Raw genomic sequence first — 19,198 nt, forward strand, 5'->3', positions numbered from 1 at the left:
GTAATATTGGCAGTAGCCGGACTTGTAAACAAACTGTATATCAATTCTTGGATTGTCCACTCATTTTTCTGTTACTCTATGGCAGCTTCTTTGCAAGATTAACCCATAGGCCAATCGACTGCAGTTGAATCCTGTTATGACAATATACATTGTAGTTGTGGCCTTTTCTCATTATACAGAAGTAAATACATAAAATAATGACAATTCAACCATTGAGCCCAACGCACTCTAACAAAATTGTTTTGTTTCTGTATTCTTCATAACAAGTTTCACCTGCATACGCCAATGCAAGTACTAACAATGACACCAACATTTCAAAAACACTTATTAGTGCATATATATGTTTAGTCACACATGAATTCCCTCCATGATTCTTTTGATTTTCCCTTTTACCTCTTAATTCCATCTTTCTTTCCAGTTGGCAAGTTTTTTTCATGAAAGCTTGCACTGCTTCAACATTACATGAAAACAAAAACCTGAAGAGGCCATAAAGAATGCATTGAATGCAGATATTGCATACCAGTAATTATGTGGATTTTGCATCAGCAAATCTCTGGGCCTGTGTTTGTTTGTTTGTTTGTTTTTTTCCTTTCTTTGCATTGGGCACATTTTCGAAAAACCCGTGCATGGGTGAAATGAGCACCCAAAATAATGTACAACCATATGAAACAGAACAAGACAAATACAACGGAAACCACATCAATAACACTGAAATTCAAATGCAGATCCTCTTCCCTTGTCCATCCTTTTTCTCTTTTATTTTTTTTTTACATCGTTGGAGGGGGAGTAAGAGTGGACGCTACCATGGTGGTCACGTTTTGCGGACCCAGAAGGCACGTGACATTGTTATTCCCCCACGATGGGTAGGTGAAGACGTCAAACATGACCACGCCCATGGAGCTAATGAGGAGATTGACGACGATGATACCGATGATGTTCATCACGATGCCAGCCCTCACCTGAGGAAGGGGAAATTTAAAAATAATCAAAGTAAAAAAAAAAATGACATCAAATACCCTTTTATACTGTGCATGACTTTAGTATGCTTCGCTTCTCAAGCAAGATAAGCTTAGCTTGGACTAAAGTAGCTTTATACTTCCATTCTCGACCACGCACGCTAAGTGTGAGACGAGACCTACAATATATTGCCCACCCCCCACCCCCCCCCCCCCCCCAACATACAACATCATCCCGTAGCTGTGCTTTCCACAAGCGCAAAAATTCAGTAGCAGTATGTACACTTACTCACGAGTAGAAATTCAGTTCTGTTGCTAGAGAGTTTTATATCCTGTTTTTCATCCCATTTACTGCATGGAGCTCTGTTAGGTGAGATTAAGCACTTGAATGGACCTTAAACTTCAAAGCCTCCTTTCTTAGTAACATTTTTTTTTTTAAAGTTTGTTTTTTTTACAGCATATGCTTTTTTCTGTTATTTAGATAAGTAAGAAAAGTCCATTTGTATTGAGCTACAGGTCATTTTAAAGCTTAGAGTCCACTCTTTCAAAATCTTTTCTTAAGCAAACAAGAAAAAGATGAAAATGTACAATTTGGGCCCCACTAGGATCCCTCCCTATCCCCCTCCCCTGGGTCCCAAGGGGGGCACCCCTAATTCTGCCATGAACAAACTTGAAACTACAGTCATCAATGTAATAACTCATAGTACTAACTTAGCTCTATCACTTCTGGTTCTAGAGAAGAAGATTTTTTAAGATGTTTTAATTTTGGGGGGTTTGGGCCCCTCTGGGGGCCCCCAGGTGGGGCATGGTGCCCATTTGAACAAACTGAGATCCTATCCCCCTAGGGATGCTACCTGACAAGTTTGGTGAAAATCGGTCGTGGGGTTCTCAAGAAGAAGATGAAAATGTAAAAAGTTTACGCACGACGGACAACGGACGACGCACGGCACACTAGGCACGCCGGACGCCGGACGAAGAGCGATCGCAAAAGCTCACTTGAGCCTTCGGCTCAGGTGGGCTAAAAATGTTAGTGGTATTTACTATGTATGTTTTTATATCAAATGTTGACTTTTTGTTGGTTTTGTGATGCAGGGTCACACCTGACTGTAAGGTTTTCACCTGAAGACAATAACACCCCAAACCTCCACATCAGTAAGCTCAATTTTCGTTTTATAGGATTTGCAGAGGTGGCAGTTTTTAACAAGATATTTCCAAGGAGACATTACCATGTTCGGGACTGTGATGGAGCCGTACGCAAAAGCGATGGCATTGGGAGGCGTGGCCACCGGTAGCATGAAGGCATAAGAACAGGAGATGGTAGCTGGCATTATGACATACAGGGGATTGATGCAGATGCTCTCCGCCTGGAAAGAGCAAATTGTATGACTGTTGTTGAATAAATGATTTTTTACCATAATCCTCACCCATATCACTCTGAAATTCAATTTTTTTTCTTGAATTACTTTTTCATTTTATCAATAATGAAGTTCAATTTTCAGATGTCCTTCATGATATTAAGAAACAGATAATTCAATTGACCTTTTTTCAGTAATCAAATCACAGAGAGAAGGTAGATTGAACAAAAAAAAATCTCACAGATATTCATTTGAAATATCAAAATTCAATTCAATTCAATTCAGTTCAGTTTCAATCAACATTGCACATTTGGAAACTCATCTCACTTCGAGTCTTGCGCATAGACACATAAAACATGAAACAAAAATATAATTACACATCACAGGATATGCATCATTAATACAACTTTGACATCGATATGTTTAAAAAAATCCAACATCTAACCGAATATCTGAAACTTCAGTAAACTTTGATTTGAATACTGCACTTAATTTTTTCAGAACAGAGTTTACCATCACTATAATTCTACATTATAAATTCAAGAAAAGACAAATTGAGAAATAACTTGTGAAATAAATCATTACATTGTGCATAGAAATGGAACATGCAAGGGTGTGACCACCAAAAGCTCCATAAATGGCTAAATTTTGATGACACTTGCATTAAACTTCAATTCTTTGACACAAATCATATTATGCAAATTGGCAACAAACTGCCTTCATCTTGCACATCATGATGAATATCAGAAATCTGAAAACAATCACAACTTCTAAATTTCTATCTTCCTTTTTCATCATCCTAAATATGTGAATTGTGATGATGATGATGATGATGATGATTATTATTATTTCATATTTAAGCGGAGAAAAGGTGAGTAAATTGTGTCCTCTACAGAATATTGAAAGCATTTGCTGACCAGGGATGCAAGGATGGGGAGGAATATGGTTGCCGTGGCGACATTGCTGGTGAACTCGGTGAAGAAGCAGATGATGACGGTGATGATGAGGACCAGGACCCAGGGAGGTAAGAAGTCCAGCACTGCGAACTGGTCTGCGAGCCACTGGGACAGACCGGAAGCCTAGGTGGAAAAAGAAAACTTTAGTGAACACACTTTAAAAATAAGCAAATCCCAGGGACACAATGAATCAAATTTGTAAGATTTTTGAAACAACCATGTTTAAGAGGTCACAGCTGATATCTATCTATGAACACACCTATCTATCTATCTATCTATCTATCTATATATATATATATATATCTACCTATCTACCTGTCTATCTATCTATCAATCTATCTATCTATCTATCTATCTATCTATCTATCTATCTATATATATATATCTACCTATCTACCTGTCTATCTATCTATCTATCTATCTATCTATCTATCTATCTATCTATCTATCTATCTATATATATCTACCTATCTATCTATGCGCATACTGTACGTCTAAAGTAAACTACGTAGCCTAAGCCCTGAGGATACATAAAGACAGCTAAAACGGTTTCAGATGTGGAATAAAATGGAAATATCTAGGACCCTAGATGTGGAATATAAAGCAAATAATCAACTTTTAGTTTCAGGCAATGAGACAAACTATCACTTCCTCGGCGATCTGAACGTGTACGCTATCTTTCCTCAGCTGCGCTTTGGAAAGATAGCTACATCCAGATTGCCTCAGAAGTGATAGCTTGTCCCATCACCTTCACCAACATTGATTATTTGCTTATTACTTCAAATCAGCATTTTTATCTCACTTTATAATGGCAAGTCTTCTCTTTTTTATAAATTTCCTAATCCCATTAAAATCAAGTTTGTGTTATTGTTGGGAATATATATGAAAGCAACTACGGCAGCTCAAAATGTCATAATCACATTCTCTTTTTCTCACTTTAGGCCTCTGCTCTACTAGCTGTTCTATTAGTTCACATGCTACAACTTATATTGTAGACTCGGGTATAGAGAGAAGAAACAAGACCTGGAATACATTTTGAACCCTCAAAGCTATTTTGAAATGAAATCCCTGCTGGATGTCCAACCCACCTCAGTTCCTGCAGCCAGAGCAAAACCTCCTCCAAGGAGGAGGATGATGTTCCATGGTAACATCCTCTGAGTTGTCTTCCAGTCGAGGAGTGCATCTCTGGATTGAGGTTTCTCATCTGTCATTAGAGACATGACATAATCCCAAAGAGTTATCTTTGAACACTTATTTCACTTAATCATCTATTCATTCATATCTGATATATATTTGTGTATGTAATCTGTTACTTTCATTAAATATTGTGAATTCAACTCTAAATCTGTATTTGTATATAATCTTATGTATCTAATTGTTCAAATGGGATCACATTTGCTGATAGCCTTTGGCTATTTCTTTGAACTCCCCGTTACATTTTACATTTTACATATTTCTGTTCTTATGATAATCAATAAAGTGAATTGAAATGAATACGTATAAAACTTTGGAGAATAAATATATGAATATACACAGAGAGAAAAAATATACACATAAGTACATTACAAAGATATGAAGTATCCAGTAGACTTAAAGCCACTTTAAGTTGTGATACCGTGGAAGATGAGCTAATGACATTGGTATAGTGAACGCCTTTCCTTCATTTCTGCAATCTTACTTCAATTCTGATTGACTGAGCAATTTTTTTTTTTTTTTTTTGGGGGGGGGGTTTGATGTATTATGGAAAAAGTTTGGAAAATTTGCAATTACAGCAAAACAACAAAAACAACATGTGGCCAACAATCTGCTGTCTAAACTACTAGGTATTCATCCTGCACTTCTTCTTTGTTGTTGTTGTTGTTGTTATGTTTTTTGAAATGTTACCAGCTCAAATACATTATGTGCTTTCTTCTGGGAAACAATTTCATATTAAAGGAATAATTCAAAACAAGGCATAGCTGGGTTTCACAATATCCATGCACAAAAATAAAAAAAATAAAGAAATATCTGAAACGCTTTACCATTTTCCATCTTAAAGGGACCACATTTCATGAACCATGGTGGGAATGCTGGAAAGATGAAGAGCAGGATGGAAATCAAGATGGCTGCCGTCGCATCGCTGATGTAGCTGCAGAGACAAAAACATGGCCACACATATGTAAAGAATCAAGTTAGGAAATTCACTGCTGGACACATAAAAGACAAGTTGCACGAGATACCATAAATGCAAAATATTTCCGAGTGTGAAAATTTTGTTTAGAGCATTTTGCCAAGAAGAATTTATACTTCAGTTTGTAATGTGTCTACGTCAGTAAAATTCACACCCATCTGAAATCTTATTTGCCAAAGCAAAAAAAAAAAAAAAAGTGAATCACAAGTTAAAAAATAAGCAAAAATAAACAATAACAAAATTATTTCTTTAGATAAAAAGACCCTTTAGCACTGCATACGAGCACTACGAATAACAAAGTGTCACTACTTTGCAATAAAGTTCACACACATACCCTGATGTAAACTAATATGGCATAAAACCAATAAGTTATGAATATGCGTAAGAAATAAACACATTAGAAATGAACATAAATACACACAAACACACAATTACACACAAGTTTATATAACAGGGTCTACTGCACTTACTCTGGAACGGGGAAGAGACCGGCCCAGCCTGTAAATCCTGGGACAAAGTTTGGGTTGCGAAACAGCCAGAGCAGAGCCAGTATCACAAAGTGGCACAGGACTGCTACTTGACCCCACCTGTCAAAACAGAGTAGTGATCAGCGGTAGCAGTGAGATGGGAAAAGTGTTTTTTACTGATAAAAATCAATAGTTACCACTAGAAATAACTGTATTTACTCACTACTTATTAGTAATTATTACTTGTATTTACTTTTCCTTTTGTTCAGGTACCCATGACTCTAATTTTTTAAGTCTTGTGCACGCTAAAACTGAAGTCAATGAAGAGTGTGTTTGGCATTGATAAACTCATTACCTTCAACACTTTGATTTCATGTGATGATGATGATGGTGATATTACTACTACTACTACCACTACTTTTACTATTGCTACTACTACTACTACTACTACTACTACTACTACTACTACTACTACTACTATTACTACTACTACTACTACAACCACTATTACTACCACATCTATTACTACTGCTGCTTAAAGTAAAAATTTTCATGTTATATCAGTGGGCAAATACAAACGACAACAACAAAGTCCACAAACCATGTCTTAACAAGCTTGTTGATCAGACGACTCAATTTTTGTCTACAGATAATAAAAAGTTGCAGACTGATAACATGCCTAATATGTCCATATCAGCATCAGTGCAAACACCAAGAAAACAATGCAAAGCGTCACAGCAGTATCACAAAAACTCAATTACAATAAAAAAAGAAACACATCGCAACATAAATCACTATTTCCTGGCAGTGTTCCAAGGACGAGATGTAAGATTAGGAGGAATCCGAACAAAGTACGTTACTGTATAAGCCATATATTTAGCGATTCTAACTTTTCGCAAATCCGGGACTTCCCGAAAATTCTGTAGGTGGTTAAATTTGCAATTATGGAGCACAGTATCAAATGGAGAAATGTATCCGTACACGTCACATTCATGTCGGGATCAGAGTTCATATTTTTGCATGTTTTTAAATTTGCGAATAGCACCCAACTTGTGAAATTCGCAAAAACAAAAACCTCGCTTAATATTCAGCATATACGGTAACATCCGATCATACGTACGTCCAGGGACCAAGCTTCGCGTATTCTCGTTTGATCACCTCCCTTCCTGACTTCTCCTCTGCCAAGGCCACAGCCATGCCTTCCGCAGACTGCTTTCTGAAACTGAGAAATAAGGCCGAAAAAGAGTATTTGAGTATCTCTGGCCACATAAAAGAAACGGAGAAAGATGGAAGGGAATAAAAACAGAGAAAATAATGGTTGGAAAATAACATATCACTAAAATATAGTAAAAATGTAAGAAAACAAGAATCAGAATGAGATTGAGCAAAATGTAACAGAATGGATGGGGACGATGGAACAAAAAATGAAAAATGCAAAAGAATTAGAAGAAAGGACCCCAATTCATAAAAGATGGTAGGATATCAATTCTTGCTGGACTGGCAACTTCTCATAGCAACAGCCAATCAGGAAGCTGAATTTTTTTTCATTACCATGACGATTTCCATTCCAGCTAGAGTTGACATCATTGCAACTTTTTATGACATGGGGCTCAGAGGGTAAGAATATGAAGAGTGAGAAGAAACTGAATGAGAGTGAGAATAGGAAGAAAAAGAAAAAGAAGGAGGAGAGAGAAAATTTGGATGATAATGATGATGATGATAATGATGATGACGATGATGATGATGATGATGGTGATGATGATGATGATGATGATGCACACATGATAGAGGAGGAGGAGGAAGAGGAAGAGGAGGAGGAGGAAGAAGAAGAGGAGGAGGAGGAGGAGGAGGAGAAGGAGGAGGAGGAGAAGGAGGAGGAGGTGAAAGCCAAAACATCTTACCATGGGACACCAAAGAAGAGGAGTTGGAGCCAAATCCAGCACAGGATGAGGTTGACAATGGTTCCTGGCAGTGAGAAGAGGAGCCAGCTGGCAAACGTTATACCGGAGTCTGGGTACAATCTGGGTGGAGAGAGAGAGATAGAGACATATTGATATATAGACAGACATATAGATAGATAGATAAACAGATAGATAGATAGATAGATAGATAGATAACTAGAAAGATAGGTATTCATATAGATAGATAGATAGATATATAGATAGACAGACAGAAAGATAGATGATTAATAGATATATAGATAAATAAATAAATAAACAGACAGATAGACAAGTAGATAGATAGAAAGATAGACAGATAGATAGATAGAAAGAGAGATAGAAAGATAGACAGATAGATAGATAGAAAGAGAGATAGATAGATATATAGATAGACAGACAGAAAGATAGATGATTAATAGATATATAGATAAATAAATAAATAAACAGACAGATAGACAAGTAGATAGATAGAAAGATAGATAGATAAATAGATAGAAAGAAAGAGAGATAGATAGAATGATATATAATAGATAAGATAGATAGACAGACAGATAGATAGATAGATGAATAGACAGATAGATAGACAGATACATGTACGTAGACAGAAAGCTAGATAATAGATAGATAGATAGACAGACAGATAATAGATAGACAGACAGATAGATACATACATAGATACATAGATAGATAGATAGATAGAGAAATAGAGAGGGAGAGAGAGAGGTGAGGAACACTCTTGTCATCAGCCAGTAACTGAATACATATGGTCAAATTATTTTGGTGAACATGTTGCTTTTTATGCCCAGGGGCAAAATGGGCCATCCCATTCTCCAGTGGAAGAATATTTGTGCATAATAAAATTGAACATGATACTGTAATGACAGATATATCATATTTTTTGAACGATCGATAAAATGAATTCATGTAATCTATGCAATGCTTAAAAGTCAAACAATTAAAGAAACAATGACTTTCATGGTCAGAAACATACATTGTGTTGTTACCTCGTGTCTGATTTTATTTATAATTTTTTTTTTCATTTATTTATTTATTTATTTATTTTTTTTTTTGGGGGGGGGGTTATACAGTGTGACATTCATCAACAGTGTTTCAAACATTTCAGCTGGATCGTTCTGTGAATTTCCACCTCTACCAGTCGACAGCTTCTAATGTGCTTACTCGTCAATCACCCCAGCAAAGACGACATTGGGGCCCGTTCCCGTCAGCGTGGCTGTGCCGCCAATGTTGGCGGCATAGGCACAGCACAAGAGGAGACCCTTGCACAGCTTCTGTTCCTCGGGAGTCAGTGACTCGTAGTCAATCTTTTGCGATTTCTCCATGGATTCCTCCACAATAGGTTCCTCGTCAGGATGTTCTTTCCTGAAGAAAAAAAAGAAGCATGATGAAGAAAAATAAATTGGAGAGGTAAGGAAGCAAGTATTATGCAGATATTGACTTTTTAGAGGTGTAGAATAAACACTTGATATCCCCCCTGGGAGGTACACTGTAAAACACGATATTTTCGCGGCATGAAATTTTCGCCACTTGGAGGCGATGGCCTTTTTTGTGGCATGAAAATTTCGCAAGTTGCCTGTGACATTTAATTCACATAGTGCAGACATGAATTTTTGCCTGCATTTCCATTTTGTGAATCTTGGCTCTCGCAAAATTAAAATACACGCAAACATTCCTCGATTTACAGTATTTACCCTAAGGGATTGGATTCGGGAATACATCCTGGATATTGAGGAACCAATGAAAAGGGAAATATAACAAGGTAAACGCTACATCTTGAAAAATTCTTTTTCTATCACAGTTGTTCTCACTATATCTGATAAATCACTTCACACATAAAGAGGGGAGAGGTGGGAAGGCTACAATGCTATTCTCCTTACTCCACACCCACGAACAACAATTACAAAAAAAGCTACCTAGCCCTTCTATTCTATTCCTTAGACACCGTCCAGAACAAAGAAGTATACAATGCAAACAGCTGACATCTTTTATACCAACGCTTTTCTGTGAAGTGGAGAATTGGACAAGGTAGAAGTAGATACAGGGGAGACAAACATTGCATGTACCATACACCACCGCCACCATTTTCCACCTATTTGCCCAGTCAATATTTACAAAGATGAATAATTTACAAGTATCAGTACAATCACAAGTGTCCCAGATAAATGACCTCAAGGGGCTAAGAGCACTTCTAGCTGACTGACTGTTTGATATAAAGTCACTAGAAAGAGATCAGGGGTGTGTTTAACCTTCTGGGCAAAGACTCCAACCTCATGCATCTCTTAACCCGTTGAGGACAAGTCCCAAGTATACTCAGGCAGATGTCTATGGGAAATGCACGTTGTAGCAAAATCAGTCTGTCCTCAACGGGTTAAATGGGAGATTCTCTCTCGCCTGGACCCCTCAGCAAACGGGAGACTCTGATCTCATGAACATGCACAAAGTACTACGTGCGATTAAGCAAACATCATGGGCTGGAAGCGTTGACGTCCCTTTGCAGCCAGGGTCCAGCTCTCGTTCTAGTGTTATAATTGCTCTCTGGTGCTATCTTAGCCTTATTTTCAAACATTTATGACAAAAGTAGAATTGGAAGAGAGAAAGTTAAATTCTAAGTGGGAGAAAAATACATCTGAAATGGGAGACACGTAGGGTGCGTTCAAGTGCTCTCTTAAGACATATCAAACTGTACCCTACCCATGCCAGAGGAGCGCTTGAACCCTCCTAAAGTGTACCGTACTGAACTATACTGAGCGAAAAGCGGACCACTTACTGGTGAGCTCCAAAAGCTTACCAAGACCATACCAGAAGTTGTCAGGTGAAGAATGTGGGTAACACGAACATACATCGGGATCATAATGCAAAGAGTTCATTCGCTTTGTTCAGGACAACAGTAAGTAGTTTATTAGTGTGCCAGGTGAATCACCCTGTTGCTACATAACTGTGTGACCCCCTCTAAGAATAACTCGTGAGGTACGCTTTCTCCAAGTCTGGCGCAATACAGTACGGTTTGCTTTGGTTCACTTTTGAGCACTCAAACGCACCCAAGCTAGAGTGGGAAAAGTTCAAGCTCAGGAAATAGAGCAGAAGATTTAAGAAAATGGTCTCAAAGCTGGAGATTTAGAGTCTCTTTCTGGGTAGTACACTATTGCTTGCAGCCCCCTTGCCTGCATGTGTGTGAGTATGTTGCAATACAGTGTTTGAAAATGTGTTTATGTATACAATGTACTGATGTTAGGGTGAAGCACATGAAAATATATGTGTCATGCGTGTCAGTGTATGTGTACCCATGAAAATGTGCGCCTGTGTGTGTGTTGGAGTACAGTGTTTAAAAATGTCTTTGATATGTTAGCTTGTAGCATGTGAAAATATGAATGTCATGCGTGTCAGTGTATGTGTACCAGCTGTCAGAGTGTCTTGGGTGCTGTGTATGAAAGTTTGTGTCTGTGTGTATTAAATTGTGGGGTGAGTTGTGAGAAACGTGTAATGTGTGTGCGTATGTGTGTGTATACGTTGGGTTGCAATGTGTAAAAATGCAGACATGTCTTTACATGTTTTAATATCAACCCTGGGTCACCTACTCTACAATCTAATCCACACAAATACGGTACACAATGTAAATTAGTGTGAAAGGTCATAATAATGTAGAGCTCTTTTTCATGAGTAGAGGTAAGCATTGCATGAAACATCCTTCTATTTCATTCAAGGTCATAGGAGTTTATCCACTGAACTACTCATGTTGTACAAAGAGCATTCTTGAATGTTTGTTGTTTACCATAGATGTAGCGATTCTTAATCTATAGTATCAATTATTCTTCGCATGCAGGTATGTATGTATGAACGTATGCACACACAAACATGCATAAACATAAATACTGTACTATACGGATCTTACAAAATACTGTAAAAGTGGACATTTACATGCGACTAATTTTCCGTACTCGGATGGGTAAGATGAGTTTCGCATGTTTTCATTTCTGCGCAATCAAGACATCAACTACTGGAGCATTATACGTGGCAAGCATAAATATTTGTGTGCTTTTATTTTTACGCTAGTTTCTGGTTGCGCCAAATGCGCGAAAATTTCTACACCATGAGAATTTTCACTTTTACAGTACCTGGTAGTTATTTTACAAACACATCTAGCACACCTAATGTGAGCAGTAATATCACAGAGGTTGTAAAGCAACCAGGGGGGTGTTTCATAAAGCTGTTCGTAAAGTTACAAACAACTTACGAGTGACTGGTGATCAGTTCTGATGTGCTATACTATTCAGAATTTCCACAATTCAGCACAAGAATTGTGACCCGCTACAACAAAAGGATCCTTAAGTTGCTGACGGGTGAGCCGAGAAAATCTAGTTTGAAGTCAGATCACCAAAATCTGTCAAAACGTTCGGATTTCTGTTTTTACATAATTTTGTAGTCTAATGTATCTTCTATCATCTGCCGAAATTTCGAAGCTAAATGATCAAAGGAAAGGCCTGAAAATAGCATTTTTCTGGGCCATGCTTGGCTCGCCCGTCAGCGACTTTAGGATCCTTTTGTTCTAGCGGGTCACAATTGATCACCAGTCACTCGCAAGTCATTCGTAACTTTACGAATAGCTTTATGAAACGCCCCCCAGATGCAGACAAATTGACTTCTTAATTTTAAAAAACATACAAACAAACAAACAAACAAAAATGCACATACACACAGCCAAATCTAGACTGCCAATTTCATATGATAAACAATGTAATCCATCTTGATGGAAATTTGTTCCAGGGTCCAATCCTTATTAGATTCGTTACAAGGTCAGAGGCGTATCAATTAAACCGATGGATGAACAGTTGCAGCAAACCATTAAATGATAAGTGACTAGCTATTCAACTTTGAGAGGAAGCTCATGATACGATCATTATAAAAAAAAAATGTACATAAAAAGATTGCAAGCCCGTGAAATCACCACTTTACTTACGATTTTAGAGACATGGGGGCCATAAAAACAATTAACTCCTTTACGTTTTGAAGCCTTTGCCCTCCTTATATCACCAATAAAGTGGCCCATTATTGCTGATAAGGTGCATAAAACTCTGACACTGTTCATTTTTTACTGGCTCACTCAAACGATAATGGATCTTACCAAAATAGCTTCTTAATGAATAAAGCTGACACCATTAATGTTTTCACTGACACTCATCATACGATAATGAATCTCACCAAACAAGGGCGGGAGTAAATATCATTAACAACTGCTGAATCAACAATGGTGTAGGCACTGATGTGCCACATAATAATCCATAAAGCAGCAACATTGGTGTATTTCCATGCAACACATTCAGGTCAAAATCTCTTAACATACTTAAGGTGGATGACTTGCTCCACCTGCTTTGTTTTGCTTTATTTTGTTGGGGGTGGGGGCATGTAATCATTTAGGCTAAAAGAACAAGAACAAAAAAAAAAAAAAATGGTACATGCAGTATGTTTACAAACCGAAGCAGAATCTACTTTGGACATTTGGTCATTACAGAGCATTTATTAGACTAAAACATATTGCTCACTTAACTTTCATGCTAACTGAAGATATAGTGGTATGGGCGCGCTAGTTTATCAAAATAAATCCAAATAAGGAAGTTATACGAAGGCCATGAAATTGAATGCACGGTCCAGTAAAACATGAGTAACATTCGACTGACAATATGGTGGTTTGCACCATTTGAAATTTGGTAAATTGGGTAATAGGGTAAATTGCACAATAGAGCATTTTAGTAACAAATACAGTCAAACCTGTCTGTAGCAGCCACCCAAGGGAGACGAAAAACGTGGCCGTTATAGACAGGTGGCCGCTAAGGCAGGTTTGACTGTACTGTAAAACCATAAACATTCACAGCATGAATCTTTCATGAATTGGAGTTGACAGTTTTTTCATGGCATGAAGTTTTGAAGAGTTGCCGCCAGCATACATTAATGCACTGTGTGAAGAAGAAGAACAACAACAACAGCAGCAGCAACAACAACAACAAAATACTTTTGTGTGAATCTTTACTTTTGCAAATCTTGGCTCCTTGCAAAATTTGTGAAAGTTTCATTCACACAAAGATTTCTGGTTTGAAAACAATCCAGATCAGCTCGGGTGCCATCTTAGAGCCTCATGAAGATAAGAGTAGGCCTACTGTAATACTGGGCAGAGTTCAATTGCATAAGCCATTAAACTGATACTGGTCACACAAAAAAAACGCGCTTACTGGGCAGTTCACCCTAAGCTTATGGGGATAATTGAAAGCAAAACCATTGGTAGGACATGTCAGTGATGTTTAGGGAAAATCTGACAATTCACTCAAATTCAAAAGTTATGAATTGTTAAAGCTTTGCTTACATCCATGCATAGTCATTGCTGTGGTGTTGTTGTTTTTTATGATAAAGAGTCTTTGACTTTATGCTTTAAGAAGGCAGGGGTAATGATATCTCCATTCTAATGTCAGTAACAAGTTGATGAAATGTGCATTTGCCTTAGAAAGTGAACTTTTGTGATATTCTCTCTTTGTTGTTTTACCACTTTTGCAACATATCACGTAGTGCTGTAGCCTTCCAATTTTGCAATGAGGCACCTCGATTCAACCAAAACCATAAAAATTCATAACTTTGGGAAAAATCGTCCACACATTCTCAAACTTCAATGACGCATTCACTGAATCCTACTGCTGTAAAACTGGAAATTTTTGCATGCATTTTGATTTCAAGAATTTTGCGAGACCCAAGATTCACGAAATTAAACTCCGCATGAAAATTTTTGCCTCTACTATATGATCTGAATGCCAGTGGCAATTCACGGAAATTCATGCCGCGAAAAAGCCGTCAGATCCAATTTGCGAAAACTTCATGCTTTACAGCATATGTTTGGGCGAAATTCTCCCTGACTGCACCCTGCAATTAAGACAGCGGCAGAACGACGTAAAAGCCAACTGATTAAGATGCAGACATGGAGACACAGCACATCACTGGAGCATACCTACCCACCCTGAAGCTTGATAAAAACTAAAAAGGGGGATAAGAATGGGCCCAAAATATAACTAGAAATGTCGCTATGGCGACTGGTATGCCTCCGCCATAATGCATGATTCTCCTAATAGGTCTAGATAGTACATGTGGACAATGTATGATTACATTTTCACAAAGCTGGCAAACCTAGGTTTAAGTGGATGAATAGGAGAGCACGTATTTGGAGATTTAAGGACTTTAACTTGACTTTGACCCATTCATACGTTTATGAATATGCATTGAGTATTGTATGGAGAAAAAGTGCAATTTCTGTATTGAATAGTAAATTGTTACCATTTTCATCTGGCCTTTGACCCTAAAATTCATAAGATAATCACTGTCAGGCAGAACATGCATAAATATGCAGTAAGTTTCAAGATAACTTGAGCAACTTCCGAGATATGGAGGAAAAAGTTAGTTCAGCACTTTCACTTGATCTTTGACCTTTTGACCTTTGAGGCAAAAAAAAAAAAAGAAAAAAAAACTTTCCAGAGACTCTCTATTAGGTTATACATGCATACACCAAGGGTAAAAAAAAAAGTCCTGCTGGCATTGCATAAACATGACAGAAATAGTAAAATTTTGAAGTGTTGCCCTTGACCTTTGACCCCTGACCTTTGACCCCATGAACCCTAAATTATCTAGATAATCACTGTCAGTCAGTACATGTATATATACTATGTTCCATGAAGATACCTTGAACAATTTCCAAGGTACTGAGATAAAAAACAAAGTTTTAATATTTTTACTTGACCTTTTGACCTTTGACCTTTGACCTCATGACTACAAACTTTCACCAGAGAATCTTAATTGGGTAATACATGTATACACTAAGTTTAAAGAAAATATCTTCAGGCATTGCAGAGATATGGTGGAAATAGTGAAATTTTACGTATTTGACCTTGACTTTTGACCTTTGACCTTGAGCATGTGCACCCAAAAGTTGATAGGCACAACTTCACTCCCTAATACACATACATGCCAAGTTTCATTAGGATGCCTCAAAAGGTTTTGTAGTTACGCTGTCCACAAGATTCATTACGGACGGAAGGACGGACGGACGGACGGACAACCCGAAAACATAATGCCTCCGGCACCACTTCGTGGCGGAGGCATAAAAACATACCAATCTTCCATACTTCACTATGAGCAGAGAGAACTTGGTAAGGAATAGAAGGATGAATAAAGTTTCTTCTTTATTGAAAAAAAAAAGGGTGGGGGATGTTTATACCCACTGGGGAATAGGTGACAGAAGTGATGGAGCACCCTTACAATCACAAAGATCTTCGTAATCACGAGTGTAAATGCGGCCACCGCAGACTTACTTTTCTTCCCCCACCTCTTGCTCTTCGTGCAAGTCCGTGACAGACTGGTCAAATGCCTGATTGGCATGTCCGTTGAAGGATGTTTCGCTGATCGGCGTGAACTTTTCTTCACCACCCTGTCCATCCATGTTTACGACGGTCCCGTTTTCGCTCTTTCCCTCTCGTAACCGTCGGTGCTACACAAATGTCAAAGAGATGAGTGAAGGGGAGAGAGAGAGAGAGAGGAAAAAGTACGAAATGATAATACAAGGAGTTGATGAGCTCATCTCAAATAACTCTCAGAAAAGATTATGAAATATCCACTACTTGCTTGTTCTGAAGGATGTACTTTAAACACGGTATGACAATACGTTGGGATGAGTTTCACATGACTGGCAAGCTTTCAAAATGATGTGTTTGAACATTTGATGGCACGACCCCATAATGTGTCGAGCGGTTGTAAATAAGTACTATATAATACATTACTTAAACCTAGTTTCCTTTGACTTTTTAACACATGGTCTACAATTTTCTCCAAATAATGACAATCTAAACATACACCAATTTTCATGACAATACTTTGAAAAATTTTCAAAAAATTAAAAAGAAAAATGATAAAATTGTAGCAATTCACCCTTGACCCCACGGTCCAAGTCTTTCCTATTGTGTGGTAATGCATGTATGCACCAAGTTTAATCAAGTTGAACTGAACTGAACTGAACTGAAGTGTATTCATTGAATCATTTCAGAGGCATGGAGAAAATAGTGTAATTTCAGCAATAGATAGGGTATTTGTAGCATATTAACCTGACCTTTGACTCTTGATATTTGACCCAATGATGTAAAACTTCCTTAGAGAATCACTGTCAGGCAATGTGTACAATTGTATGTACTATGTTTCATGAAGATACCTTGAGCCATTTTGGAGATATGGAGAAAACAAAGTGACATTTTAGGCATTTTCACTTGACCTTTGACATATCATGGCCCAAAACTGTCTGTCGTATTTTCAATCTGGCAATACATGCATAAAGTAATTTTTCTGAAAATACCTTTAGGCATTGCAGAGATATATAGGAAATAGTGAAATTTTATAATTTGATCTTAACCTGTGACCTTTGACCTTAAGCATGTGGGCCAACACGTTGATAGGCACAGCTTCATCCATTCATACATGTGCATATGCCAAGTTTCAGTTGGACACCTCAAGTTGTTCCATTAAAGTGACATCATCCACAAAATTGATTACGGACAGAATGGGTGGACAGACAAGCTGAAAACAAAGTGCTTCCGAAGACACCTTGTAGCAGAGGCATAAAAAAAGACATACTTTTTCTTTATCTCATAATAGAGTCAAACCTGTCTACAGTGACCCCCAAGGGAAAAAAAAAAAAAAGTGGCCGTTATAGACAGGTGGCCGCTGTAGACAGGTTCTTAAACATGCCTTTTCTCTCGCAGGGAATCGTTTTTATAGTGGTCGTATACGGCAGGTGGCTGCTAAAGACAGGTGGTCGTTATTACAGACAAGTTTGACTGTACAGTGAGATTTGATGGGGATCAGCCCACAGTGATACCAGAATTTGATGGACCCCAATTCTCCCTATCGCATATAGCTCTCCGAATCTGAACGCATGTGGCACTCTAATTTTTTTAACCTTTAATTCTTGGGAAATAAACTTCTAGTTATGGAGGCGCGCTGTGTAAATGTACACTTTTATGCACGTTGAACGCAGAAGTACTAGTATTAAAATCTGTCGAATAATTAGTTATTTTCTAATCTGTAACCTTACAATTGATGAATGGGATTCTTCTGCAAAGCAGCCCAATCCTGGGCTGATGATGCAAAACAATGAAATTATTGAAAATATCCATAGATAAAGGACGTGACATGGGTAAAACCGCAAAACCGGAAGTGTACATTCCAAGAGCGATCAATCAGATATCGGTATCGTGAGGTGATATCAGCTATATGCGATAGGGAGAATTAGGACCAGGTGGGATTTTTTACCATACGGTTGTTCTCCAGGACCTGCTCAGCGATGGAGTGGGCGATGGGAACCATCATGGCTGTGGTGGCAGTGTTACTGATCCACATGGAGAGAAACCCTGTGGTTATCATCAGACCCATCATCAGCCTACCGGAAGAGATGAAATTATTGGTCAATCATGACTTTCTGGAATCTCTACTAGGAGATCTCAGAGATGGATGACTGCATTAATAGATGAATGACTTCAATCCATGCATGAGTGAGTGAATGAATGATTGTATGAATGATTGTGTGAAAGAATAATAAATATAGAATATATAGATAAATATATAAATGAATAAATGAATAAATGAATGAATAAATAAATGAATGAACAAACAAACAAATAAACAAACAAGCAAATAAACAAATAACTAAATAAATTGATAAATAAATTGATACATTTTGACAAAAATTGAATGAATAGAAAATCAATGAACTTAGGAAAACTTTCCAAGCCTTGTTTTAAATGTTTCAAAATAAAGTCTTGTGCTCATACTTACTTAATACTAGGTTAGGTGAAATAACATCATAACAATGTTACCATAACTTTCAAGTTTTTAATTGATGATGTTTTGTGATTGATACTTGCAGGTCTAAATTTGCATCTTGCACAGATTTCTTGTCCAAGTTGTAACTGAGTAAACATACCAGAAGTCTACTTTTTGCTGATCAGGAAGTTGTGAATTTTGGTAGCACTTTCTCTTTGCGTTGTTCTGTTTCAGTTTCATTTAGTTTAGTTTTGCTTCATTTTGTTTTCTGGTGACTTTCAAATAGTAAACATAGTTCTCTGATGATATGTCATATATCCTTTGCACTTTTTCCATGTTTTGCTTTATTTCGGTTTTGTTTGTTGTTTTTTTATGGTAGCTTTCAAATAGTAAACACAGTGCAATGATGACATGTCATATATCCTATGCCTGCAAATGAAAATAGGCAATGGCTTTCATTCCTGTATGAGTAAACAAATTGATGATTCATTTCTACAAAT

General features: G+C 37.5%; 1 protein-coding gene across 1 annotated transcript in view; it reads right to left on the bottom strand.

Moving 5' to 3' along the window:
* Positions 1-451: 451 nt before the first annotated feature.
* LOC139735752 (Na(+)/citrate cotransporter-like) overlaps positions 452-19,198 on the bottom strand; it is a 33,905-nt gene continuing 15,158 nt past the window's right edge. Inside the window, exons 5-15 of the mRNA XM_071646504.1 lie at positions 18,189-18,315; positions 16,202-16,377; positions 9,024-9,224; positions 7,806-7,925; positions 7,025-7,126; positions 5,908-6,024; positions 5,289-5,395; positions 4,356-4,471; positions 3,229-3,390; positions 2,183-2,320; positions 452-959 (exon numbers count right to left, since the gene is read on the bottom strand). Coding sequence (XP_071502605.1) covers positions 768-959; positions 2,183-2,320; positions 3,229-3,390; positions 4,356-4,471; positions 5,289-5,395; positions 5,908-6,024; positions 7,025-7,126; positions 7,806-7,925; positions 9,024-9,224; positions 16,202-16,377; positions 18,189-18,315 — 1,558 coding nt within the window. The 3' untranslated portion in view covers positions 452-767. The remainder of the gene's footprint in view (positions 960-2,182; positions 2,321-3,228; positions 3,391-4,355; positions 4,472-5,288; positions 5,396-5,907; positions 6,025-7,024; positions 7,127-7,805; positions 7,926-9,023; positions 9,225-16,201; positions 16,378-18,188; positions 18,316-19,198) is intronic.

Source organism: Diadema antillarum, unplaced genomic scaffold, assembly GCF_040938485.1.
Source record: "Diadema antillarum isolate AM-2024a unplaced genomic scaffold, OU_Dant_1.0 seq00000597_RagTag, whole genome shotgun sequence".
In the NCBI taxonomy this organism is placed as follows: domain Eukaryota; kingdom Metazoa; phylum Echinodermata; class Echinoidea; order Diadematoida; family Diadematidae; genus Diadema; species Diadema antillarum.